The sequence below is a fragment of the Pogona vitticeps genome, chromosome 4 (genome assembly GCF_051106095.1).
Source record: "Pogona vitticeps strain Pit_001003342236 chromosome 4, PviZW2.1, whole genome shotgun sequence".
NCBI classification, from domain to species: Eukaryota; Metazoa; Chordata; class Lepidosauria; order Squamata; family Agamidae; genus Pogona; species Pogona vitticeps.
This window is the reverse complement of record NC_135786.1, coordinates 39,975,815-40,001,357: the sequence shown is the minus strand read 5'-3', so window position 1 is coordinate 40,001,357 and position 25,543 is coordinate 39,975,815. Positions and strand designations below refer to the sequence as shown.

The 25,543-nt window shown below is 42.4% G+C and overlaps 2 protein-coding genes and 1 long non-coding RNA gene across 18 annotated transcripts in view; 1 reads left to right on the top strand and 2 right to left on the bottom strand.

The window, feature by feature from the left end:
* The window catches only part of CSDE1 (cold shock domain containing E1), a 41,330-nt gene extending 36,542 nt beyond the window's left edge, over nt 1-4,788 (bottom strand). For all 12 annotated transcript variants that reach the window (XM_020780542.3, XM_020780544.3, XM_078393346.1 and 9 more), the window contains exon 1: nt 4,660-4,788. The gene's annotated coding sequence lies outside the window, so the exon portion shown is untranslated. The remainder of the gene's footprint in view (nt 1-4,659) is intronic.
* On the top strand, nt 4,698-21,004 carry LOC140706554 (uncharacterized). 2 transcript variants are annotated; one of them, XR_012086238.2, is made up of 3 exons: nt 4,698-4,832; nt 20,150-20,215; nt 20,839-21,004. It is a non-coding gene; the product is annotated as an uncharacterized LOC140706554 (long non-coding RNA). The 2 variants fall into 2 exon arrangements; XR_012086239.2 differs by lacking the exon at nt 4,698-4,832 and adding an exon at nt 11,655-11,747.
* SIKE1 (suppressor of IKBKE 1) lies at nt 10,478-24,511 on the bottom strand. Of its 4 annotated transcripts, none has more exons than XR_012086237.2 (8): nt 24,375-24,511; nt 23,573-23,741; nt 23,369-23,474; nt 21,052-21,194; nt 19,544-19,657; nt 18,856-18,986; nt 11,411-11,507; nt 10,478-10,824 (listed from the first exon to the last, which is right to left on the bottom strand). XR_012086237.2 is itself a non-coding variant. In XM_078393353.1 (6 exons), the coding sequence occupies exons 2-6, from the start codon at nt 23,729-23,731 to the stop codon at nt 18,861-18,863; spliced, it is 648 nt and encodes a 215-aa protein (XP_078249479.1). In that variant the 5' UTR covers nt 23,732-23,741; nt 24,375-24,511; the 3' UTR covers nt 18,334-18,860. The 4 variants fall into 4 exon arrangements, 2 of the variants coding, with proteins under 2 accessions (XP_078249479.1, XP_078249480.1); XR_013545111.1 differs by lacking the exon at nt 24,375-24,511 and adding an exon at nt 23,936-24,131; XM_078393353.1 differs by lacking the exons at nt 10,478-10,824; nt 11,411-11,507 and having other exon boundaries at nt 18,334-18,986.
* Between the last annotated feature and the right edge of the window lie 1,032 nt (nt 24,512-25,543).

The window sequence follows — 25,543 nt, the reverse complement described above, 5'->3', positions numbered from 1 at the left end:
CCAAGAAAAAGGAAATGCAAGAAAGCAAAGTGGCTGTCCAATGAGGCCTTACAAGTAGCAGAGAAGGGAAGGGAAACAAAATGCAGGGGAGATAGGGAACGTTACAGAAAATTGAATGCAGACTTCCAAAGAATAGCAAGGAGAGACAAGAGAGCCTTCTTAAATGTACACTGCAAAGAAATAAAGCAAAATAATAGAAAGGGAAAAACCAGAGATGTGTTCAAGAAAATCAGAGATATTAAAGGAACATTTTATGCAAATATGGACATGATGAAGGACAAAAATGGTAGGGACCTAACAGAAAACATCAAGAAGAGGTGGCAAGAATACACAGAGGAATTATACCAGAAAAATCTGGATGTCCCATACAACCCAGATAGTGTAGTTGCTGATGTTGAGCCGACATTCTGGAGAGTGAAGTCAAGTGGGCTTTAGAAAGCATGGCTAACAACAAGGCCAGTGGAGGTGATGGAATTCCAGTTTACCTAAAATCTTAAAAGAAGAGGCTGTTAAGATGCTACACTTAATATGCCAGCAAGTTTGGAAAACTCAGCAGTGACCAGAGGATTGGAAAAGATCAGTGTACATCCCAATCCCAAAGAAGGGCAGTGCTAAAGAATGCTCCAACTACCGTACAATTGCACTCATTTCACACGCTAGCAAGGTTATGCTCAAAATCCTACAAGGTAGGCTTCAGCAGTATGTGGACCGAGAATTGCCAGAAGTGCAAGCTGGATTTTGAAGGAGCAGAGGAACTAGAGACCAAATTGCTAACATGTGCTGGATTATGAAGAAAGCTTTCAGAAAAACATCTACTTCTGCTTCACTGACTACGCAAAAGCCTTTGACTATGTGGACCACAACAAACTATGGCAAGTTCTTAAAGAAATGGGAGTCCCTGACCACCTTATCTATCTCCTGAGAAATCTATATCTGGGACAGGAAGCAACAGTTAGAACTGGATATAGTACAACTGATTGGTTCAAAATTGGGAAAGGAGTGCAACAAGGCTGTACAGTATACTGTCCCCCTGCTTATTTAATTTATATGCAAAATACATCATGAGAAAGGCAGGACTGGATGAATCTCAAGATGGAATTAAGATTGCCAGAAGACATATCAACAACCTCAGATATGCAGACGATGCCACTCTGATGGCAGAAAGTGAGGAGAAATTAGAGAACCTCTTAATGAGGCTGAAAGAGGAGAACGCAAAAAATGGTCTGAAGCTCAACATCTAAAAAACTAAGATCATGGCCAAGGGTCCCATCACTTCCTGGCATATATAAGGGGAAGATATGCAAGCAGTGACAGATTCGACTTTCTTGGGTTCCATGATCACTGCAGATGGTGACAGCAGCCACGAAAGTAAAAGACGCTTGCTTCTTGGGAGGAAAGAGATGACAAACCTAGACAGCATCTTAAAAAGTAAAGGCATCACCTTGCCTTTACAGTGGTGCCCTGCTTGACAATTACCTAGTTAGACAAGGAAATCTCTTAACGATGAGTATTTTGCAATCGCTATAGTGATCACAAAACGATGTTTGTATGGGGTTTTTTTTCGTTTAATGACGATCGGTTCCCTGCTTTGGGAACCAATTTTTCGCTTAACGACAATCAAAACAGCTGATCGTCGGGTTTTCAAAATGGCCACCTGCTGTGCAAAATGGCTCCCCGCTGTGTCTTAGGATGGATTCATCACTATACAGGCACCGGAAAATAGCCGCCCTATGGAGGATCTTCGCTGGATGCTGAGGTATTTTGCCCATTGGAACGCATTGAACCGGTTTTCAGTGCATTTCAGTGGGTTTTTTACTTTCGCTTGATGACGATTTCATTCTACAGCGATTTTGCTGGAACGGATTATCCTCGTCAAGTGAGGCACCACTGTACTTTTTAAGCATAGTCTGCAGAGTCAATGCTATGGTTTTTCCAGTAGTGATGTATGGAAGTGAGAGCTGATCCATAAAGAAGGCTGACCGCAGAATGCTTCTGAATTGTGATGCTGGAGGAGGCTCTTGAGAGTCCCCTGGACTGCAAGAACAAACCTATCTATTTTGAAGGAAATCAACCCTGAGTGTTCACTGGAAGGACAAATCCTCAAGCTGAGGCTCCAATAATTTGGCTATCTCATGAGAAGAGAAGACTCCCTGGAAAAGACCCTGATCTTGGAAAAGTGTGATGGTAAGAAGTGAAGGGGACGACAGAGATGACTGGACAATGTCATCGAAGTTACGAACATGAATTTGACCAAACTCCGGGAGGCAGTGGAAGACAAGAGGGCCTGGCATGTTCTGGTCCATGGGGTCACGAAGAGTCGGGCACAACTAAACAAAATGTACATTTACTTGAAAGAAAGCAGAACTTTAACAAAAGGCTTTTAATTCATTATAATCCACTGAAGGGAAACTGAAAGCTCCAGCTTTCATATATTTACTCAGAAGTACACACCTATACACTGCTCACATGGACAAGATTCAAAGAAATTTCTAAGAAAAGGTTGCCGTGTGTCACAGGCTATAGTCAAGCAGTTTTTTTTTTACATGTGATGGTAAAGTCACATGTTTTTCAGTGAAGCAAAGCTTTAGACAGAAATTCAATGAAATCAGCTGTGTACATGCCTTCCTTTAAATTTAGTTTCTTACTCAGTTGCTATAAATATTTCTCCCAATGGTAAATATTCAGTGTGGCTGCCAAACTTTCAATGCAACACTACAAAAACATACATTTACAATAGGGTAACTTAATTCATGTATAATAAGAATAAAGTATAGTTGCATACTCTCCTAGGGAGTCTTCTGGTTTTTCATTTTGTTATAACATACAGGCCAAGGTGGGGCTTTTCTTTTATAAACATCTGGTGAGCTGAATAAATGTCAGTTACATGAAGAACTGCAACACTAACAATAATCCATATATAATTTCTACAGTTGCTTGGTAAAAATTGATATCCTTAATTTTTCTAAAGTCACCTTGTAGGTCAGCATGTGCTGTCTTGTATTAATGTATTTGCGAAGGCTTGTCTTGTATTGGTTGAACAATAAGGTATACATTTAATAACCAAAGATGGCAATAATTAAAAACAATAGTATATAGAACTGGGGATGTAATATGGGAAAGAGTACTCCTATGCCCACATAAAATAACTCTGATTTAAACCAATGGGCTTGTTTTTGAATAGCCATGCACAGGATCACACTTTCTAATTGTGAACAAAATTAATCTAAAATTAATCCTATGGGTTAAGTGGGGATTTAATTCCAAGTATACCTTCACAGGACTGGGTTGTAATCAAATTAGAATATGGCTACAGAAAGCACAACACCAGATTCTTCTGCCACAGAATAAATTGAGCAAGTGAATTAGTCATTGGTTTTTAAGATAAACCAAGCCAAGGATAGTGAAAATAAGCTTTATGCTCACATTTTAAGATTTTTCAAATGACTAAATGATCACATTGCACTCAGATAGATATGATGCACTATTTGCAACAAAACAAACTGGATCTTGCTTTTTAATATGACCAGTTTATATAGTTTAAAAAACCATTAGCTGTAATAAATCTCAAGAATCCACTCCACAATATTGGGAGAATAACCACTAAAGTACATCACTATATTAAAGTATGTAGCAGTTTTGCTGTTAATGCCAGATTCCAAATCGCTATTTGGGGGTTTAAGACAAACACGTCCATGTTTTGAATGTTTCCATCAACACTACACACAGAAGCAGAAGAGAAGCTCTGCTACATTATCAGATGTAAGACCACCACATGGTGCTTGGGCAGCAAGATGGTGGCTCCTGCAATTGAGGGGCGATAAGACTGAGGGTCTGTATCCGGACAGCAGAGGCAGAAACTGCCACTCTCAATACTGCTGAGAGAAAGGTCAACATTGGAACCCTGCCTCAAACGTCCCCATTAGCGGTTATACCAACGGGAGTTATGCCTCACAGGCACCTGGGGCGTGTCCGTTATTTTCCCCCTTACACAAGGAGAGAGAAAAAAACTGGGGTGGTGGTGAAAAGGAAGGAAAATGGCGACCGCTCCCCCTCACACAAAGGAAGATTGACCTCCTCTTCCCCTCCTCACATCCGTACGCTGCATGCTGGGAGAGGTAGTTTCCATCACTAACTTTGCTCCATTGAGTATGAGAAGGCAAGACTCCATCCCCCAGAAGGCGTACTGCCTCCGTCTCTTACAGGCATCACGCCGGGAGTTGGAGTGCTTTCCGCCCCAACTGCCGTCGACAACACCGCGCCCCTGAACTCAATGTCCCATCGGCCCCCGCGAGAACACGAGCAGCGCGGTGCACCTCGGGACCCGTAGTGATGTCGGGGGTTCAGGCCCGCTCTCGCCTGCTCACTCGTCCTGACTGAAGACAAGACAGGGCTTTGGGAGGAAAAGAAGCGGGCGAGGAAACCCGGTCGTCCCAGCGACGCTCCTTCTCTCGCCCGGCTTTTTCGCCCTTGGCCTGTGTGTCAAACCAGCAGGCACACGGACGAAGGGTGGGGGCGGGGGAGGGGGGTCCTACCCGTCCGGACCGTTGGTTCCCTGGGACCGTGACAGGAGACATTCGAAGCCGCTCTATCGACCACCCTCAAGGTCGCGCCGGGCGGCCAGAGTAGACCGTCGGCCTCCGTGGAGGAACCCCCACTTACCCCAACAGCTCAGCGCCCCCGCTCCAGCGCCGCCATGAGCAGCACGGCACAGCACGTAGGAATAAATCCCGGCTTCTCGCGAGAACCTCAGGCAGAGGCGGGTGCGCTGGCGCCTGCGCAGAAAAGCCGGAGAGGGGAATAGGGAGGGCGGGCGCGCCTGAGACTCTGGCTAAGTAAGCATTGAACGCGCACGCGCACGGGGCGCCCCCTCTGTGTCTCTGTGTGTCTTTTAAATCTTTTTATTTTATTTAAATAACCAGTGCGGTTCTTCCACAGAGTATGTAGCCTGCTATAATCCACTTTCTTTTCTTGCGCGCTTCACAAGCAATGGCGCAATAGGGAGCTATTTAACTGGAAATGTTTCGCCCTTCTCTGCCCAGGCGTAAACGTCACCTGTTGAGCTTTTGCAAGTCATGCAGCTGTTAAAGATAGAGAAGACTTGGCAGCCAAAAGGGAAAAGAAGCCAGGTCTCTTTCTGTTAATTTCGCCCTTCCGTTAATAACTTTGTGAGGTCAATATTAATTTCAGAACCTTAGTCCACTCATAATAAAGCCAAATTATTATAATCACATTTTTTAATTTTCCTCCAGCCACAAGCAAACCACGCTCAGTACAAGAATCCACCATGTGGTCATGTCACTGCCTGTGGTTTGCTCCCTCTTGCTTGCTGTCCTTTGATAGCATTTGAAATGTTAATAGCCATCCTTAGACCATATCTGTGTTTTCATATACACACATGTCAGGGCAACAATTGCCAGTGGTATGTTTGACAAAAGCAGCTATTGTCATAGAACTGTAGAGTTGAAACAACACAAGGCTCATCTAGCTCAACCCTCAGCTAATGCACAAATCCATCCTGAAAACAACCCTGAGAGATGGCAATAAGCCTCTTTAAAAACCGGCAACAAAAGTGAGCCCACTACCACCCTTCAAGGCAGTTGGCTCCTTCTTAAGAAATCTATCTTATACTCAGTTGGAACCTTGTTTCTTGAAATCCATTGGTTGATGTTCTGGAGCTATGGAAATCAAACTTGCCCCATCGTCCATACAACAGCATTCCCAATGTTTGAAGAGGGCTGTCATCTCACTTCTCAACATTCTGTTTTCAACACTAGACATGCCAATTTATTGAACTGTTTCTTATAGGGCTGTCATGGTCCACAAAAAGAGAACAGGAGGCATTCTTTCACCAACTGTAAAGAATTTGCTTGACAAATTGCAGATAAAATCAACTAGAATTGCTCTGACTTGGATGCTGTAGTAAGACTTGTCTTTGAATGCAACTTTGGTCTCTGCTTGTTCTGTGTTACTGAATAAGTTTTAGTTTGTGCAGTTCAACTATATGGATGGGATCTTTGAAAACATAAGGGTTGTCTTTGCTGGCTCATAAAAGCAGCCAGGGAGAGAGGAATGGGTAATGGGTAAAGGTGAAGGCCTCCCTAAAACAAAGAAATGTTCCAGCCTGTTTCAAAGAGGCATTTATATGACTTTTTTTTTTTGATAAAGCCCTCTCTGAACCCCACTGTCTTGGATAATTACTATTCAGGCTCAGACCTTACATTTTGAGGCAATGTTCTGGAGTTTGTGGTAGCTTCTCAGTTCCAGGAGTTCCTGGATGAGACAGATTTTCTAGATGCATTGTAATCTGGCTTCACACCTGACTATGGGACAGGGACTGCATCGTTTGCCTTCGCAGACAATTTATCTAGGAACTGGGCAAGGGAGTGTGGCCCTGTTGGTTCTGCTGGACTTACCAGTGGTTGTAAACACCACTGACTATGGCATCCTTCTCAATATGGGAACTGAAGGTAAAGTTTTAAATTGGCTCTGCTCATCACAGGAGGGTGAGATCAGAAGGCAATACGTTCATCATCCTGGCCTGTGGGATGCCTCAGGTCTCTGTTCTGTCCCTCATGCTCTTTAACATATACGTGGTGTTCCTGGCCAGTCAAAAGTCAGATCAGGGAGCAGGATTCAACCTAAGATGAATAGAATTGTATACTCCCTGAAAACTCAGATTTGCAGCTTGGGCTTGCTCCTGGATTTATTTGAATGCAAATGCCCAAGTCTTGGCATTGGTCAAAAGTGTGTTTGTTTCTGGATATGTCTGATTGGCCTAGGGAAACAAGATTTGGTTAAATCCGCTTGGAATTACTGTAATACACTCAGTGTGGAACTGCCTTTGGCAAGTGTTCCAAAACTTTAGTGTGTCCAGGATGCTGCAGCTAGACTCCTGGTTAAAGGGAATATAGAAATTCCTTGTTACAACAGCTTCACTGGCTATCAGTTTGTTTCCGGGTGCATTTAAAAGTTCTGATTTTGATCTATAAAACCCTAAATGACTTGGGTCCAGGATATCTGAGGGACTCAGTATATGAGATTCAAAGATGATCTGCTCTCACAGCCTGCAGAATGATGTTTGGCATAGGAATGAGTGAAAACCTTTTTGGTGGTGGTTCCTGAACTGTGACACTCCTTTCCATGGCAAACTAGACTGGGCCCCTCTTTGTTACACTTCCGCAGGAAGGCAAGGACTTTTCTTTTTAGGCTGACTTTAATAAATAATTTGCTGCTAAAGAATTAATTTTAACAGGAGCATCCCCTCCCCATCTTTTTCAATTTGTTTTAAAATTATTTTAATAGGGTTATATTTCATTCATAGTAATGTGTTAAACTATTTTTAACATTGGAAGCTATTATATTTGTAGTTGGGTTTAAAAAAAAATCTTTTAAAACTTCCCAATGTCCATCTGCTGGAAGAAAAGCAGAATATGTGTAAAATAAAATAGGGCTTGGCTTCTAGACACTTTACCATTTGGTTGCCTATCTCTGGACAAGTTCCAGCCTTTCAAAATCATTCTTAAATTGTGATGCTCAGACCGGACTTCAGATGGGACCTACCCAAAGCAGAAACATTATTATTAGGGTCTAAGCTAGCCTCGTACAACTGATATCTTACAGAGCTGCTGTAAGGATTACTAAGCTATTTTATAGGAAATATGAAATGCTAGTATTTTCTGTGTGCTGGACTGCAGTCACAGACTATATTCCATTAGACCTCATAGCTCTGTTATTATCTGGTGAAAGAAAATACTATTGTTTTGCATATTACATTTTTTCCCACCATGAAATATCAACAGCTAACTGATAATTACGAATGACTGAAATAAATGGACACTGAGAGTATGCAGGTTTTAGGTCTGCTACTTCAGAAAATAAGCACCAAGCGATTTGAGAAAGGTTTTGGCAGTCTCATTTCAACGGTTGTAAGGCAGATGAGTCCCCTTTTTTTCCTACCAAGTAGATGTGCTATCTCCATTTCCAATGTATAAGGGTTGCATCTTAAAGCAGGGATGGCAAAAAGCAGTTGAAAATACTAGACCAGGGGTCTCAAACATGCGGCCCAGGGGCCATTGGCAGCCTGTCAGACAACAGTTTGCGGCCCCCGCCTTGCCTGCCCCCCCGGAAGCGCCCCCCGTCCTCTGCTGTCAAGAGTCAAAAAAAGCCTTGGCTCGCTCACTGGCTCTCTCCCAAAACAGCGCCTCTTGCACCCTCCATCCAGAACTGCAGCCTGCCAGCCGGCCCGCCTGTATGCTGGCTGCAATTCCAGATGGAGGGTGCAAGAGGCGCTGTCTTGGGGGAGAGCTGGCAAGCGAGGCATGTTGTCAACCCTATTCCCGAGCACCTGAGCTGCCATCGAGCGATGCCTGACAGCAGAGCTTGCTCCCAGCCTGTCCTCGAAGAGTGCCGCCAACAGCAGCTACCGCCGCCGCCTCTTCCAGGAAAGCGGCTCTCTGGCTCTCTTTCTCTCTTGACAGCCCCTGCACCTGCCTGGCCTGCGGCCGCCTCAGCACCCAGCGGTGTTTCCTTCTCCTCTTCATCTTGCTTCATCCGCCTTGGCTCTGGACGCTGATTGGGCTTGCCTCGCAAAGTTTGTTCCTCTGTCGTGGTAGGGGTAGCTGCTGCTGCTGCTGAATGCGCCTTTTTTTGAGGGGGGTCGTCAGAGGAAGGTTTCCGGACCTGTGTGTGTGTGTGTTTGTTTGTGTGCACCTGCGGGAGGCCCACCCCATACACCATTCTGTTTAATTTCACGGGTACCAATTGGGGCTTTTCTCCTTTGGCAAGGCGATTCTGTGAGGGTTTTTTAAAAAATTTTATGTTGTGCTCTCCTCCCCCCCCGCTAGGCATTCGCTGGCGGTCTCTCCCTTCTCCGCTTCTTCGTCCTGCTGATGGTGATGGTGGTGGTAGTGAAGGAGCTGGAGGGGGTCGTGGCCGGCGACGAGGGCTTGCGCGCCCCTCCTCCTCCTCGGAACCCCAGCCGGGCTAAGGAAACTCCTGGACAGCTTCCTCGGGCTTTTGCTCCACTTGGCAGAAAATCTGATGCGGCCCAGCCTCACCCAGACTCTGCCTCCAGCGGCCCCCAGGCAAATTGAGTTTGAGACCCCTGTACTAGACCTACTAGTAACTCAATGTAGATAACTCAGGATTTTCTTAGTTTAAGGGCAGCAATTTAAGACACACCCTGCTATCAGCTTGCTAAATAATAGTTTGCTATTTGCTTCCAAATTTTAGCAACCTTAATAGGGTTTTCGGGAAATATGAGATTTTCAAGGAGTAGTTAACCATTGTTACCCATCAGTGTGTTCCATGGTTAAATGGGGATTTGAATCAGTGTCTCTGGAATCCTAATCTGACACTAAGACTATCTTCAGCAACAGCCTGGCTGTCTGAAAAATACAACTGGGAAGAAAAGCATGGGTAGATGTTGGCATGAAAAGATCTTTGAGCTTAATTCTGGTGCTTAGAACACAATCATAGGCTGAACCTGTGCTTACAGGCCTCCTTTCTTAGTGATATCCGTCCGCTTGAACCACTGTTCTGTGTTCAGTTTTGATTGGTGAATCCCAGGGTGTACTAGTGAACTCCAAGGCCAAACTTACCTATTGTTCCTTTTATCTCTTGGCTCCCTACTTTAGCATTCCAGACCCCTATAATGAGAAGAACATCTTTCTTTGGTGTCCGTTCTAGGTGTTGTAAGTCTTCATAGAATTGGTCAATTTCAGCCTCTTCAGCATGGGTGGTTGGTGCATAAACTTGGATTACTGTGATGTTGAAAGGTCTGCCTTGGATTCGTATTGAAATCATTTGATCATTTTGAGATTGTATCCCAGTACAGCTTTCCCCACTCTTTTGTTGTTGATTATGAGGGCTATTCCATTTCTTCTATGGGATTCTTGCCCACAGTAGTAGATATGATAATCGTCCTAATTGAATTCACCCATTCCCGTCCATTTTAGTTCACTGATGCCCAGGATGTCAATGTTTATTCTTGCTATTTCCTGTTTGACCACATTCAGCTTACCAAGGTCCGTAGATCTTACATTCCAGGTTCCTATGCAGTATTTTTCTTCTTTGCAGCATCAGACTTTCCTTTCACTTCCAGGCGCATCTGCAGCTGAGTGTCCTTTCAGCTTTGGCCCAACCACTTCATTAGCTCTGGAGCTACTTGTCCTTGTCCTCCACTCTTCCTCAGTAGTTCAGTAGCATGTTGGATGCTTTCCAACCTGAGTGGCTTATCTTCCAGTGTCATATCTTTTAGCCTTTTGTTTCTGTCCATGGAGTTTTCTTGGCGCAGATACTGGAGTGGCTTGCCAGTTCCTGCTCCAGGTGGATCGCATTTAGTCAGAACTCTCCACTATGACCTGTCAGTCTTGGGAGTCCATAGCTATAGCCCATAGCTTCTCTGAATTACTCAAGCCCCTTCGCCACGACAAGGCAGCAATCCATGAAGGGGTAGGATTTCAAGTGGTATAATTCCTAGGATTACTAATCTTTTAATACCTTTTAAATCCCACTTTGTACATCACCTCAGAGAAAAGTGGTTGAATATCCCAGCCCCCAAGTCAGAAGCATCTCATTCCTCCTTAGCATCTGTCTGATACTTTCAGCATTTTAGTCCTAATATTTGTTGCTCAGCATGCAATTCTAGTACAGACTTTGTATAAACATCTGGAACTGCATGCACCATCTGTTCCATTTTGGTTAGCAAAACCTCTGTGCCTCAAGGTATGCAAGCTGGGACATCATAGTGTAGTTTGTGTATACAGAATGACTGCATGTAGAAAGCTGCTTTGAAAGTTCTGCTGGTTAATATGGTAAACATTCCTAAAGTAAACAGAATAAATAAGGCAAGTCAGACTAGTTTAGCTTGTTATAGTACATTTTAGTTGTAAACCTATTACAATAATTATCACATATGGTATTCCACCGTGGTATGCAACTACTAAAACTGGATTTAGGATAGCACATAAATTACTGTGATCACCTTGCATCGCATTGCCATACTTTATCAAGCAGCATTGGTTCCTGTTGATTCAGTGCTGGCCAATCTTACTGTATCACAAGATATTTTGAGGCATCTTGTAATTCCAGTGAAACCTCACAGGTATCTCATACAACACATAGTGCCCTATCCTATAATTTCCTTATATAATGACTTACAGGCAATGTTTTTAGAAAACAAAATAATTTTTTTTCCAGACCCTGCCGGGTAGAAGGTAGTTGGCAGTGGGAAGATGTCAGTTTATCCCAACCCTCCTCAGACCTTTATGCTTCATGAAGTAATTGCAAAGTTCCCAATTTCAGCAATATCTTTTGAAGAGAGGATGAGGGACTGCCACTAGGGTGTGTGTGCAATAAACCCTTATTAGAAGCAATTATATTCTATTTAGATGGCTAAGAAGATATGCACCTGGTTGATGGATGATGCCAGTGGTTTCTTGAGAGAAGTTATGGGTGGTTCATGGTTTTGCCCTGGGTCCAGTGTTGTTCAACATCTTTATAAATGCCTTGAAGAAGGAGAGGAGATACTCATCAAGTTTTCTCATAACACCAAACTGTGAAGGACAGGTAATCTCAGAATACAGATTAAAAGATGATATACTAGCCATCTTTAGATATCTAATGGGCTGTTATGAGACAGACGGAACACGTTTGTTTTCTGTAGTTCCAGAGGGCAGGTCCCAAAGCAGTGGATAGAAATTACAAGGAAGAAAGAAGATTCCAAGTGAAACATTTAACATTTCCAGGTGGAGTATTCTTCAGAGATTTTTAAAGAAAGTTTGGATTACCATCTATCAGGAATGTTTTAGCTCTAGTGTTCCTACATTGTTGTGGGTTGAGCTAGATTAAGAAGGTCCCTTCCAAATTCAAAATTCTATGATCTTGAACTATTATGGCTATTATTGTAAAAATAGACCAGTACAACTTTGGACTATTAACTGAACTGCTGTTTTCAAAACATAAGTGTTATTTTGTTCTGGCAGTGTCTAACCATTTCAAAGTTGTGTTCAGGTATAGGTAGCTTCCTGATAGAAATGTAGACATACTTGATTGTTGACTAGGTGGGAAGGGGGAAAGAAGAAACAGATTGCTTACAAGTCCAGACTTAGGAAGAAAAAGGTTAGTCCAGACTTAGGAAGAAAGAGGAAAGTAATTTAATATACAAACCCCTCAAAGATAACATTTCCTTGATGACGCCTTAAATGAAACGTGTTGGGGATATATTTATCATCCACCTACGTATGGCGGGTTCCTCTTCCCTTATGACATCAATCTATCATGTTATTAGAAGATTATAATAAGTTGAAATAATAATGTCTCAGTCTTTATTCCTTAATCTGCAGTGCCATCTTAAACTGCAATATGTATAAGATAAAACCAAATGTTTAATAACACCTCTGGCTGAAAACAGTGTTTCCCAACCCAGGGGTCAGGACCTCAGTGGGGTCACAAAGTGTTTTCTGGGGAGCATAAATAACTTTATATGCGTTGCAGCACTTGTTTAAGAATGTCTTCCTTGACCTTTCAGAGTGGGATATTAAAGTTAGTTTGTATGTCTATGTACAGTATGAGAAACAGGCTTTTTGGGGGAGAAAGAAGCCTGTAATTTCTAAGAAGGGATGGTTTGGATTATTTTTACCAAAAAAAAAAAAAAAAAAAAAGAAAAAGAAAAAGAAAAGAAAAAGAAAAAGAAAGAAAGAAAAGAAATTACAGTAGATATATTTGTTGTCACTTCTGCAAGAAAGAGATTTTAACTATGAGACATATCACTTTGGGACAGCCTAAATAAAGGGAGGAAAAGGAAAAAGAAGGAGTCCCCCCACAACAAACTCCCAAGGTGTGGGGCACAAAAACAAATGGCCCACCTCTCCTGCATTGGGTGCAAGGAAAACTTTGGACTGGTTTCTGCATGAAGATTTTGTGCCCTCCCTGGGTACCACAATGTCCTTTTGCTCCCTCACTGATCTTTGAAGCCCTTTGCCTTCTCTTCTCCCTATCGTAACCTCCACAGCCTGTTCCTAGTTTTGAAGTGGTGGTGGTAGAGTAGGCAGGAGAAGTAGGAGGGCAAGCAGCAATAGCATTGATGGCGCTGCTGTGTCAGAGTGATGATGATGTCATTTGTATGTAAATATGGCAGATTACATGGCTATTATAAAAAGGGGGGATCACAACTCAAAAAGTTGGAAACAACTGGGCTAAAAAAGGTCCACATGTTCATTATGGATCAAAATCATTCTTCTGGTTGACATTTTTTTTTTAAAATGATATGAATTGCTTGGTGTGGGCACTGATAGGCTTCCTGTTACATATTGAGTCACATACTAACCACTACATTTTTATTTTGCTGCTGATGCTTCAGCCTTTTAAAAGTAACAGCTGTTTGAACTGTTTTCATTACTGTATTTTATGTTGTGTAGTACTGAGTGTATTTTACAAAAAAAATGCAATTTTATAAATAATATCTAAAACACAGTTCATTTTATTTATAATAATTTTAATGTATAATTAAATTGTAAATCATGACTATGGTAGAATTCATTTTTTCTTCCTTAAACACAGATATTTATGGAAGCAACAAAAGTTTAATTAGTTGGTAAACCGTTTTTTTCCAGGACAGCTGTTCATAGCCACTATATCAAGTCTATTAGGTGGAATTTGTATTATTTCTCTTCTTAAACCCAATATATAGACTGTGAAATCTAAGCAGTTAATCAGAAAAAAACAATAGTATTACCCCAAACTAAAATGTACACATCTCTTGTATAGAAGTGCCACAACATGCAGTATTGCCTTAAAACATTTATTTCAAGAAAATAATGAGCCAATATATATATTTATTAACCTGAGAAGTAAAGACAGTTTTTAATTTACTGGTCAGAGCAGGATGACAAGGAGGTGAGCAACAGCTCATTAAGTCATATATATACATCATAATGTCCTATGGATATTTATAAAGTAATCCAGAATCTATGCACAGATCAAGCCAATGTTGCTCCTCATCACAAGAGTTTGTTGATTCTGAAGGTGGCACCGATGGCATATTATTTAAGGCATTACAGTACAAAGTGATGAGAGACAACATGTGCTGGTTGGGCTATATTGCATAACGCACAGAAGCAGCAGCAATTGGTTAAAGTTACCCCTCAAGGCAAAACTTTAAGTATGAAGCATTTATAAACACCAGTTAACTTGTAGTCGTATGACTTCCAAGTGCAGGAAAAGGAAATGTTTTCCATTTCTGCCTCAACCTCGGGTCAATGCTGATAGCAGCAAAAGCCACAGTAATGCCTCTGATGTTCACAGATCCTACTCTGAAATTTTACCTGCATAAAAGCAAGAACATATAACATATTTTCCCAACAGGGATTTTAGAATGAAGACATTATTTCTAATACATATGGTTCATAATGTCTCTGCTGGAAGAAAAAAAATACACTGTAAAAGTCAGGAGCCTGCTCAGTGGAATAAGACATTTACAGGGAAACAAGCCAGACACATCTCAGTTCCTCTCTCTACAGCCACAAGCACAGTGGCGAAGCAGTCATGGAATCTATAGTACAACGATACACTAATCTGCAGGCAAGTGGCTAGACGCACAAGACAAATAAAAGACAGTGCTTGGCTAGATTCTTACAGTTTACAATTTACATTTTCATTCAAGTTTGCCTAGCAAATGTTTTCCTGGATATATACAAAATGGAAACAGTTTATTGCTGCAATGGAAGATGCAAACCTTAAGAAAACAGCAGCACCAATTTGAAGCCTCTGATTGTCAAAATGAATTTGAAGACTTAAAACAGTGGTATTTCATGTTTAATATTTCCTGAAGAGTAACTTGTAAAATACTTAGCAAAGGTTTCCAAAGAATACTGCTTTTAGGATACTTTAGTCATCTAATTTCAACAGTTTGTAACCACATACTACATAAGCATGATGCAATCCCTGCATACTGAAGAATCTTCACAACACATAAATGAGATTTGTTTTCTCCCATCTCTCACCTTTGACTGAAAATTTATTGATTGAATATGGGGGGAAAGGTTAGAATGGAGGAGGAGCAGAAAGAGAACTAGATCGATGAGGCATGCACAGTCTCACATGCTTCATGGTTATGGACATGTATTAGGGCAGAGGGAAATACCAGGCTTTGTTTATGGGGTATATGCACTGAACCGTTTAGGGAATGATCACGCCTGCAGTGTATCCTTGTTCAACTTAGCACCCTGAGGTGTTTCAGACCAGAATCTCCATCAACCCCAACTAGCAGGGTCAGTTATCAGAGATAATGAGAGTTCTAGCTGCAAAGTTCTGGAGGGTGCCAAAGGCTAGTGTAGGATTTATTTATTTATTTATTTATTTATTTATTTAATTTATACCCCGCCTATCTGGCCCACCGGACCACTCTAGGCGGCTTCCAAATATAAAATCAAATAATAAAACATAGACAAATACATAATAATCAAACAAGAACAGCAGTAAAGATAAAAAGGAAAAGTAAGAAAAAATCAAGAGTTGGCTGGAGGGAAGGCCTGAATAAACAGCCATGTTTTTAATTGGGTTTTAAAGGTGTCCAGCGTGGGGGCCGCGCGAATCGCCGGAGGGAGATTGTTCCAGAGGCGAGGAGCCACCGCCGAGAAGGCCCGGTTTCGTGTCTTCTCCTTCCGGGCCTCTCTCAGCGTCAGGCTCCTCAGCCTCACCTCCTGACACCTTTAAACTGTGTTCTCTGCATTTGATGATGTTAATAGCAGGTAATTTAGAAGTTTATATTTAAATGATATAGTGGACAAAATCCTGTTGCTTTAAAATAATAATAATAATAATAATAATAATAATAATAATAATAATAATAATAATAATAATAATAATAATAATAATAATAATAATAATAATAATAATAATAATAATAATAATAATAATATGTTGATGTTGTTGTTGTTGTTGTTGTGAAGTGAATTCTGACTTACTGCGACCCTTTTCAGAGTTTTCCAGGTAAAGAATACACAGAAGTGGTTTACCATTCCCTTCTTCTGGGAATAACCTGGGACAACATAGCTTACCCACGGCCACATAGCCTGGCTCTACTCGTAGGAGTCACAGTGGGGAATCAAACTCCCAACCTCGGGCTCTGCAGCCAGATACACAAACCAATGAACTATCCAGCCAGCTCAATACTTAAAAGTTATGCCAGTGTAAACCAGATTCAGCACTAGAAATAACTGATTTCAACGTATTGGGAACTTATTCCCCCCAACCTCACTTTCAGGTTTCAAGGCTACTTAGGGCTTCTTTTTGCCCTGAAGAAAACTTTGGGAACCTTGGGAGGGCAGGGGGAGCCTTTAATAGTAAAAAAGCAAAAACATTTTTAAAAATCACCACTGGAAGGATCAGGACTGAATGCCAGTGATCCAGCAGCAATTTTTGGCTATTAAAGGTTTATTACTGTGAGTCCTGCTGGCCTGGGCAGGATCAGTGGCTGCTCCTTCCTCCATTGCTTGCTCCATAAATAAGACTGATGATTGCAACAAAGAAGTTTATTAAAAGGGGTTCAGGAACAATATTCAAAATAATAATAACTTCTGAACTATTTGACTTCACTGTTCAGGATTCAGAGTCAATGTACACAAGTTTCTTTCTCTTCTTTTCTAGTTACATTCACTTGTAGTGCCCTTCTGGGCTTAAGGGTTGTAAGAGGGATGGATGGTATGCACACACCGAGGGCAGTGGGGTTGCTGATTCCCACAAAGCTCTGACATTGTCTTCATCAGCATCTTAGCTGGGTTGCTGATGGCTCCCCAGGTCCTGGCTGTTCCTTGCAGCACTGTTTCTCTCCCATTGCTCACTCTCGCCCCAGTAAGAGGGCCTCAGTGGCACTCAGGGATTTAGGGGCTTATCAGTCTCATTATGGTGGATGCTCAACTGGGGGATCGCCCCTGTTCATAACAGTCTGACATGTGGAGCTTGTAATCTACAGCTCCCACACACCTCACCATGAGGCAGAGATGTGGAAACATGCTCATCCTCTCTTTCCCTTCTTCTGGGGCAGAGCTGCTGAACTTCTTGGTCAGCAGCTGAACCATCAATACTTGCTTGACCAACACCTGCTGTTGCTCCACCATATGTAAAACCAAAAGTTCCTGCCACACTGAGACCAAGGCCCACCACTGTTAAGTCATGCCTGGAGCTAAGGGAGAGGCTCCACACTGGGTGCCAGAGTGAGCCCTACCAGCCCAGGTGGGGTTGGCGGCTACTCCTTTCTCCATTGCTTGCTCCATAAATGACAACACTGGTGATTGCAACAAAACTCTTTATTAAAAACGGTTCAGGGATAACATCCAAATAACAGTAACAAATCCCAAACTAGTTCCTTCACTGTCTGGGTTTCAGAGTCCATGTCCACTAGACACATTTTTGTCTTCTCTAGTTACCTTCACTGAGAGAAGAGATTTCTTGGGATCCTTCATTTGTAGCACTCCTTTGAGCTTAAAGAGCAGAGTTGTAAGAGGGTGGTATGCACACACTGCAGGCAGTGGCAGCAACTCTGTGTCCCCCTGGTCTCATCTCAGGTCACTGACTCTTCACTTTGGCAGGCTCACTGACATTGCCTCTGCCAGCATCTTCGGTAGGTTGCTGATGGCTCTCTGGGTCCTGGCTGTTCCTTGCAGTACCTTCTCTTCCGTCACTCACACTGTCCCAGTAAGAGGGCTTCAGTGGCACCCAGGGATTTAGGTGCTTATTGACCCTTAACTGTATGGTCAATCCCTGTCCAGGAGTCCTCTTTGTGTATATTCCAAAACAGTGTGACAGCAGGGTTCCTCGGGAAGTTATTTTATTTGGTAGCCCTCCAGGGTACCCCCAGGAGCTTTTCTCTTCCACCTCCTCCTCTATGATGATGCCAGAGAGCAGGTCCACAGTTTGAACACCCTGCTCCACCAAATCCCATACCCCTCTCCCACCAATGCCTCCCTTATATTGCCCAAGTCCTAGGTACCACCCAGCTCTTGTAGGGGTTGCTCCCTTAGGCTCGGGCTTCTAGGCTGAGTGCCTCCCTCCTGGCCTTTCATCTATGTTCCCTCCTTGACATGCCCACGTTCTTGTGATCCAGGTTCCCCAGATGCAGCATCCGCCAGACCTGTCACTTCAAAGTCTATTAAGGAGCTCAATAATGGCAATTCAGTAGGTCCCAGGGCCAGGTCAGCTGGCCCACCAACAGTAGCACCAATGCTACTGACATCCTCCTCATACCCTCCCCCCCTCCCCCTAAGGCTCCCAAGACTTCCCCAGGGCAAAAGGGAGCCCTAGGGAGCCTCACAACGTGAAAGGATGGGCATAGGAAGCTTTCAATTCATTTAATTATTTCCAGCACTGGCATAACTTTTCACCAACAGGATTTTGCCCACTAAATGAAACTTACACCTCATATGAAAATTTATTGTAAATATGCTTGCTTGGAAGTAGGTTCCAATTAAATCAAGAGACCTCCAAGTAAAGATCCCTGTTTCACTGTGTTTTAGATAAAAAGCCACGACTTGGAGTATTTGTTTATATTGGAAAAGCCAAAAATGATGGAATTGCTTCATCCAATTGAGTTTTCTGAATACGTGTATAGTCTAGAGAAAGCATTTGCTGACAAATATGTTGTGTACATATTTTTCTGCATATTTAAACAAGGCAAATCTTAGCTGAGAGAAAATGCCACTTCAACGGCTGTACAGAAAGCAGTCTACAAAATAGCAAAAGATTGGAATGATACCCAAAGGGAGACAGGCGGGCACCAAACAATGTGGAAAATAAGTGTGCATGACACACACATACACACACACACATTCATATACAAACATTTTGCAATACAGTTACCAGTTTCAGAGATAACTATTCAAAGGCACTGGCTCTGTGGACTGAGATCCTTCATCAGGTAGTCCTTCTTGTCTAATCTCAATAGACTCTCTGCTGATTGATAGTAGTTTTCGCAATTCTTTATTTTCAAGCTGTAAAATCAACAAACAGCACGATACAGCGACAACTGTAGGAAAATACAAGCTAATGGTCATCCTGTCCTTAGATATCTGGCTGCAGAGCCAGAGGTTGGGAGTTCGATCCCCCCCTGGGCCTCCTTGACAGAGGCTGGACTCTGATTCATAGGGTCCCTTCCACCTCTACAGTTCTAAAACATAATTATTATTAAATGTATACACAGATCTTTTTACTTATATATAAACATAAAGACTAGAGAATACTTCTATTACATCTGAACAGATTCAATTATTTTTTCAGTATTTACACCTTCCAATTTGCACTTTTCAGGGCTTTAGTGCAAAGCTATGTAGAGCAAGTGCAATTTCTACTTTCACGATGTGAATTTAGTCCAGCTACTTACCCTCCTTAGATGCAGCGAGGGCTATAGAAGGACTTCATCAAGGCAGGCAAGCATTAGCTTTTAATAGAATAGCTGTTTAATCTTAGAAGATGGAAAAACCTTTGGCAAATGTAAAGCACACACTTCTGCCCCCTCCATCCAAAACATCACCAGTATTCAGCACCTTACCTCCAACTGTGCTAGTTTTTCTTGTATTTTACAATACTGATCATTGTCTACATGAACGGCTGTTCTCATCACCTCTCCCATTTCACAGATTTTGTCTATCTGACTCTCAATTTCCTGCAAACAGAATTCAAAACAAAATTATCTCCAGCAGAAAGGACTAATGAAAATAAAAACACTCCATATAAAGCTGATCATTTTAAGTGGGTTATTATCAGCAAGAAGAACATGGAGTAATAGAGCTATGCTTCAGTGAACTTTCTAACTAGACCAACTTGATATATGTGCCCAGAAGGCTACAAAATGTAGACTAGAAAAATATTCACAAATACTGTAACTGCCCGGGGTGTGTGTCAAGTACCCTAGACAAATAATACACAGAGGGAGGTAGTAATCAGTGCATCAAGGTAGCAGTGGAAATGGTTATGTGTCAGAAAAAGTGGATGTCCAGAGGAGACATCTACTGAGAAATATTTACAGTCCTAATCAATTCAATTCTCTTTTAAAATGTGTCTTATTTATTACTTCAGTTTATATACCAGATTTCTACATATAGAGCCCACAGCAGATTAGTTTTTGGAACTCTGCAGTTGTTGTTTTTTCTTTTAGGGAGCCAACAGCTTGCTGTTTTTATATGCAGTCAAGTTGTAATTGACATACAGTGACTCTTTCAAGGTAAGTGAGATATTTAAGGACATGTTTACAATCAAAATCTTTGCCAAGCAAAATTTTGACTGATGAGAAATGTCCTGCCTTTTGTATTCTAATCCGGACTTTTTCAAAATAAGTGAAAAAATATAGGGTCAAGGGATCATGTCCTTATTCTTCCCTAATTGACATCAAGGATTGCTTCACTGGACCTCTAAGAGCCTGTCTGCATTTTATTGTACTGCACCTTTTTTAACGTACCTCCTCCAGTTACATTAACTGACTATGGCAGAAAGTCATACTCTTGGTTATTGTAGGAGACAAGAGAAATAGACAAGCACTGGAATAGGGCAGGAAGTAGGCACATGTTTTCCTGCTGCGTCTGAAGTTTTAAAAGACAGGCAAATTTTCAGGCTGCAATTGGATAGCAATAGTTACAGTACAGTAATATTTAAAAGGGGGTGGATTAGGAAATCTTTTGGATCTCCTCACTCACTTGCATTTGAGCACTGCAAAACTGACACTATGCAATAATGAACTCGGGAAGAAACTGTTCATGTGCCTTACAGGTAATACAAAATAATTTTCTTCATGAAAATTTTGAACAACATGCTTTGCAACCTATTTGTTGTATTTTATTTTAAAAACAGAAGCTACTTCTGAGTCTGGGGCACTAACAGAAGGAAGGTGTTTTAGAGAAGAGTCTTTTGAAGGAAACATAAAAGAGACAAGTCGAAAGAAGCACCATAGAAACAGTGTATAATAACCAAGTATTTCCCTCGAGTGTCATCATTATTCCCATTGTTAATTTGTTTTTTTAGAAATGATTGTTCAAATATAATACAATTAATAAAATTCATTACCACAGACTGAGACTGGTGGACTTTCAGAATTGATTGAGCATCCACTTCTTTTCTTTTCATCATAAGCTGTAGCATGTGCTTTCTATATTTGCTCATAATAAGCTCCAAAGCATCCTGGTGTTCTTCCAAAGAGATCCATAACTCTGAAAGGTACAATATACATTCCAGTCTGCAATTATGAAGAAAATTATCTTGGATTCAGAGAAGCATAAAAACAAACAAACAAAAAAGAAAACACTGAAAGAGACAGTCATATTAAAGTTGTATAATTTCAAAAGATGTTAACCTATTTTAAGCTTTCACATCATAAACCCTTAGCATTTTTCCTTATCTACATAGATTATTAAAAACACCCTAAGGCCAAGTGAATGGTCTTGAAACTCTTGATACATCACTCTTTTGAAAGCATTATTCCTTTCAGAAGCATCACACTTGTTGAATTGTGGTGCTGGAGGAGGCTCTTGAGAGTCCCCTGGACTGCAAGGAAAACAAACCTATCAATTCTGAAGGAAATCAACCCCGAGTGCTCGCTGGAAGGACAGATCCTGAAGCTGAGGCTCCAATACTTTGGCCATCTCATGAGAAGAGAAGACTCCCTGGAAAAGACCCTGATGTTAGGAAAGTGTGAAGGCAGGAGGAGAAGGGGACGACAGAGGATGAGATGGCTGGACAGTGTCTGCAAAGCAACCAACATGAATTTGACACAACTCCGGGAGGCAGTGGAAGACAGGAGGGCCTGGTGTATTCTGGTCCAGGGGGTCAACTAAACAACAACAACAAATACATTACTGAAACAGCGACATCTACGTTGGCTCGGGCATGTCATGAGAATGGCTGACAGCTAGATTCTGAAAGACATCCTGTATGGAGAATTAGTGCAGAGAAAGCACCCCAGGTGGAGACCAAAGCTGTGATACAAGGATATCTGCAAGCAGAATCTGAAGGCCTTAGGAATGGACCTCAACAGATGCAAAACTTTGACATCTGACCATTCAGCCTGGAGGCAGGCAGTGCAGCACGGCCTCTCCCAGTTTGAAGAGACACTTGTTCAGCAGGCCGAAGCAAAAAGGTAGTCCTGAAACCAGCAAAATCAGGGAGCTGGACAGGGGACAGATTATATTTGTCTTCAGTGTGGAAGGGATTGTCACTCTCGAATTGGCCTTCTCAGCCACATTAGATGCTGCTCCAAGACCTCTATTCAGAGCACGTTACCATACTCAAGACTGAAGGATGCCTACAGGATAACACTTTTACTAATTGGAGATACTGAATCACTGCACCAGTGGGGCTTTATATTCCAGCACTGCCCAGTCAGATTCAAGTTTAAGTTGATTACTTTTAGAACGATGTCAGACTTTAATTATTAGTGCCATTACTGAGGAGCCAGGCCAACTGATTACAAGACAATGCAAAAATTGGGATACAAATGATATGAGCCATTAGTACAATCAAATAGTTTACAGTGCAGTGATCAAAGAATAATCAAGTAAAATGGGGCTACCTGGATACAGGAGAAATTTTCTGTGACTGTGGAGAAATTCAATCAATGAAACATTTATGCCCATGCAATTTATGCCCCATCAAAAGAAGATCTAGCAAAAGAGCCTTGTGGCGCAGTGGTTAAACCGCTGTACTGCAGCCAAAACTGTGCTCACGACCTGGGGTTCAATCCCAGGTAGCCGGCTCAAGGTTGACTTGTTGACTATCCTTCCGAGGTCGGTAAAATGAGTACCCAGCTTGCTGGGGGGGGGGCAATGTGCAGCCTGCATAATTAACTTGAAAACCGTCCAGAGAGTGCTTGAAGCACTATGGGGCGGTATATAAGCAGCACACTTTGCTAGCAAATGGCTGAGATAACACTCCTGAGGTAGCCAGTTGCTGGTCAAAAATAGTCTATTACCTTAAATTTTTAATTTGTTTTTAATTTTACCTATATTCCATATATTTAATTCTAAATTGTGCAACACTGTGATACAAATAACGAAATTAAAAGCTGCCACTCAGTCCATTTTAGAGCCACACTTAAAAGTGTATGTTATACAGTTATAGAAAGGTGATTAAAATAGTTTTAAATCTGTTCCACAAGTCTCCTCTTTCCTTGCCAATTTTTACATTGTTTGCACGATTTTTCATACAACATGTTGTGTAATTGGGAATACAATTGGGGGGGGGGGCTGCTGGAATGAAGAAACATACAAACAGGATACTGGCTATTAAGCCTAAGAACAATCAGAAGGATTATGTGCTGGAGTTAAATCCTTACAATGACACTTATTGCTTTGGGGCCCACGGCTGTTATGATTAGCCCAACACTCACCTCTGTTTTCCTGTTGCAGGTCTCGGATCTGAGTGTTCTCCTGAGATAGCAGAATGTGAGGCTTGTATTTTGACATGTCCTTCAGCTCAGCTGCATCTTCTTGGTACTTGCAAATAAGAGATGCTCCACATAAGTTCACAGCAATCTAAAATGCACTGCCCCACCTCCCCAATTTGTTTGTGCCATTGTGGGATCTTCACCCACCTTGTGTGAGAAAGCTGTGCCAGCCTCTTTCATGGCCACCACCCTCTTGTGCAGCATGGTAGACTGGTCAATGAGGGACTCTGCTGCATTGTCATGGTCTTTCAGCCTTTCCAGCAGGGTCTTTGCATCAGTGAGGATCTTCTCTATAGTGCAGGCCATTATCAGAAAACTGAAAGATAGGCAGGAGAAAGGATTGGGTGAGGATTCCAGAGCTGTCAAAGCCTCACTGGGCAACACGGGGGGGGGGGGGGGAGAAGGCACAGGGCTTTGAAATGGCCTCCAGCAAGAGTCTCCCAAAGAGAGAACGAGTGAAGTCCTGGTTTGTATTTTCCTCCTAGGGGAATAGTGGGCTCTAAAGCGCACCGCTGGATCATCCACGGTGTAGAGTGAGACAGCTGCCATGGTAAATTTACAATGCCTCGGAAGGTGACAATTTGCCATTGTTGCATCTTTGCTGCTAAAGATTGGGAGAGCAATCTTGGGAAAGCTTTCCTGCCAAAAATAACTTTACTTGGTCTGGGGACTTCGCGACCTAATTCGGGGCAGGGGTGATCATTTGCTACCGCGCCTGAGGCAGGGAAATGCCTCGTGCCGGCCCTGCCACAGCGGTGAAGAACCGGCTTTTCACCCGAGGAGTGAAAGAAGGTGATGCGGAAAAACCGGAGAGGTCCCCCGGACTTCCCGGAGCAGCGCCCGTTTCCGTTCCGTGGCCTGTGTAGTCTCTCAGGAAAGGAGAAATACAAAAACGGGGAGAGGGGGGGGTTAAAGAGAAACAGCAATGAGGTCGTTTCCAGCCACTGACCCGAGGAGCTCGCCTGTCCACTGTGGATCCCCAGCAAAAGGAACACACAAGGTTCTCACTTCGGTCGGTCCGCTCTCTTATTTCACAAGCTACCGGTTCGGGTAGAAGAGACGCTAGGGGGCGCAGAGGTCAAAGACAACGAGAGCTGGCGCTCATCGCCTTCCGTAGTTTCCGGTGTGAAGTGACCTTTTCTGAGTCAAAGAGATACAGTCCCGTGGTTTTTAAAACGAACTTCCGGTTTCCAGCGATAGATGCCGTCGTGAGCTGGGCAAGAAATCGGATGTAAGAGAATTTTAAGTAAAAGCTTGCGAAACGGAATAGGCTCCGTTTCGTGGCAGAAATCCAAACCGTGCAGTCATTGCTCATTAATGAAAATAACAGATACTAGGGAAGGCTATCTCACTTAGTAGCATAATAGGTAAAAACACAACAGCAACAATAATAAAGAACAAAGAAAACAAAACGAGGTGGCACCTGAAAGCTTTCGTGGCCAAGCCCACTTCCTGAGACATGAGAAATGTAACGTGCATTTTTCCTCCAAATTACATGAGAGTTAGGATTTCTTCGGTCATCGTGATTCTAGGACCCACTTTGACATGGTACAGCTTTTCAGATACGTACCGGAGGATCCGATTTTATCCAAAGTTCCGGAAGAGTTCATTTAATTTATTATTTCTATGTAATTGGTAACACTGTACTTACCTAAGAGTTAGCACTCTTATAGTTAGTAGTTGAAATCCTAGTTGCAGCTAAAGTAGGTCTATTGAGTTACGGAGGTGTTTACTCACCAGATCCCCACTGATGTCGTTAAGTCGTATCCGACTCTTTGTGACCCCATGGACCAGAGCACACCAGGCCCTCCCGTCTTCCACTACCTCCCGGAGTTTGGTCAGATTCATGTTCATAGCTTTGATGACACTGTCCAACCATCTCATCCTCTGTTGTCCCCTTCTCCTCTTGCCTTCATACTTTCCCAACATCAGGGTCTTTTCCAGGGAGTCTTCGCTTCTCATGAGATGGCCAAAGTATTAGAGCCTCAGCTTCAGGATTTGTCCTTTCAGTGAGCATTCAGGGTTGGCTTCTTTCAAAATGGATAGGTTTGTTCTCCTTGCAGTCCAGGGGACTCTCAAGAGTCTCCTCCAGACCACAATTCAAAAGCATCAATTCTT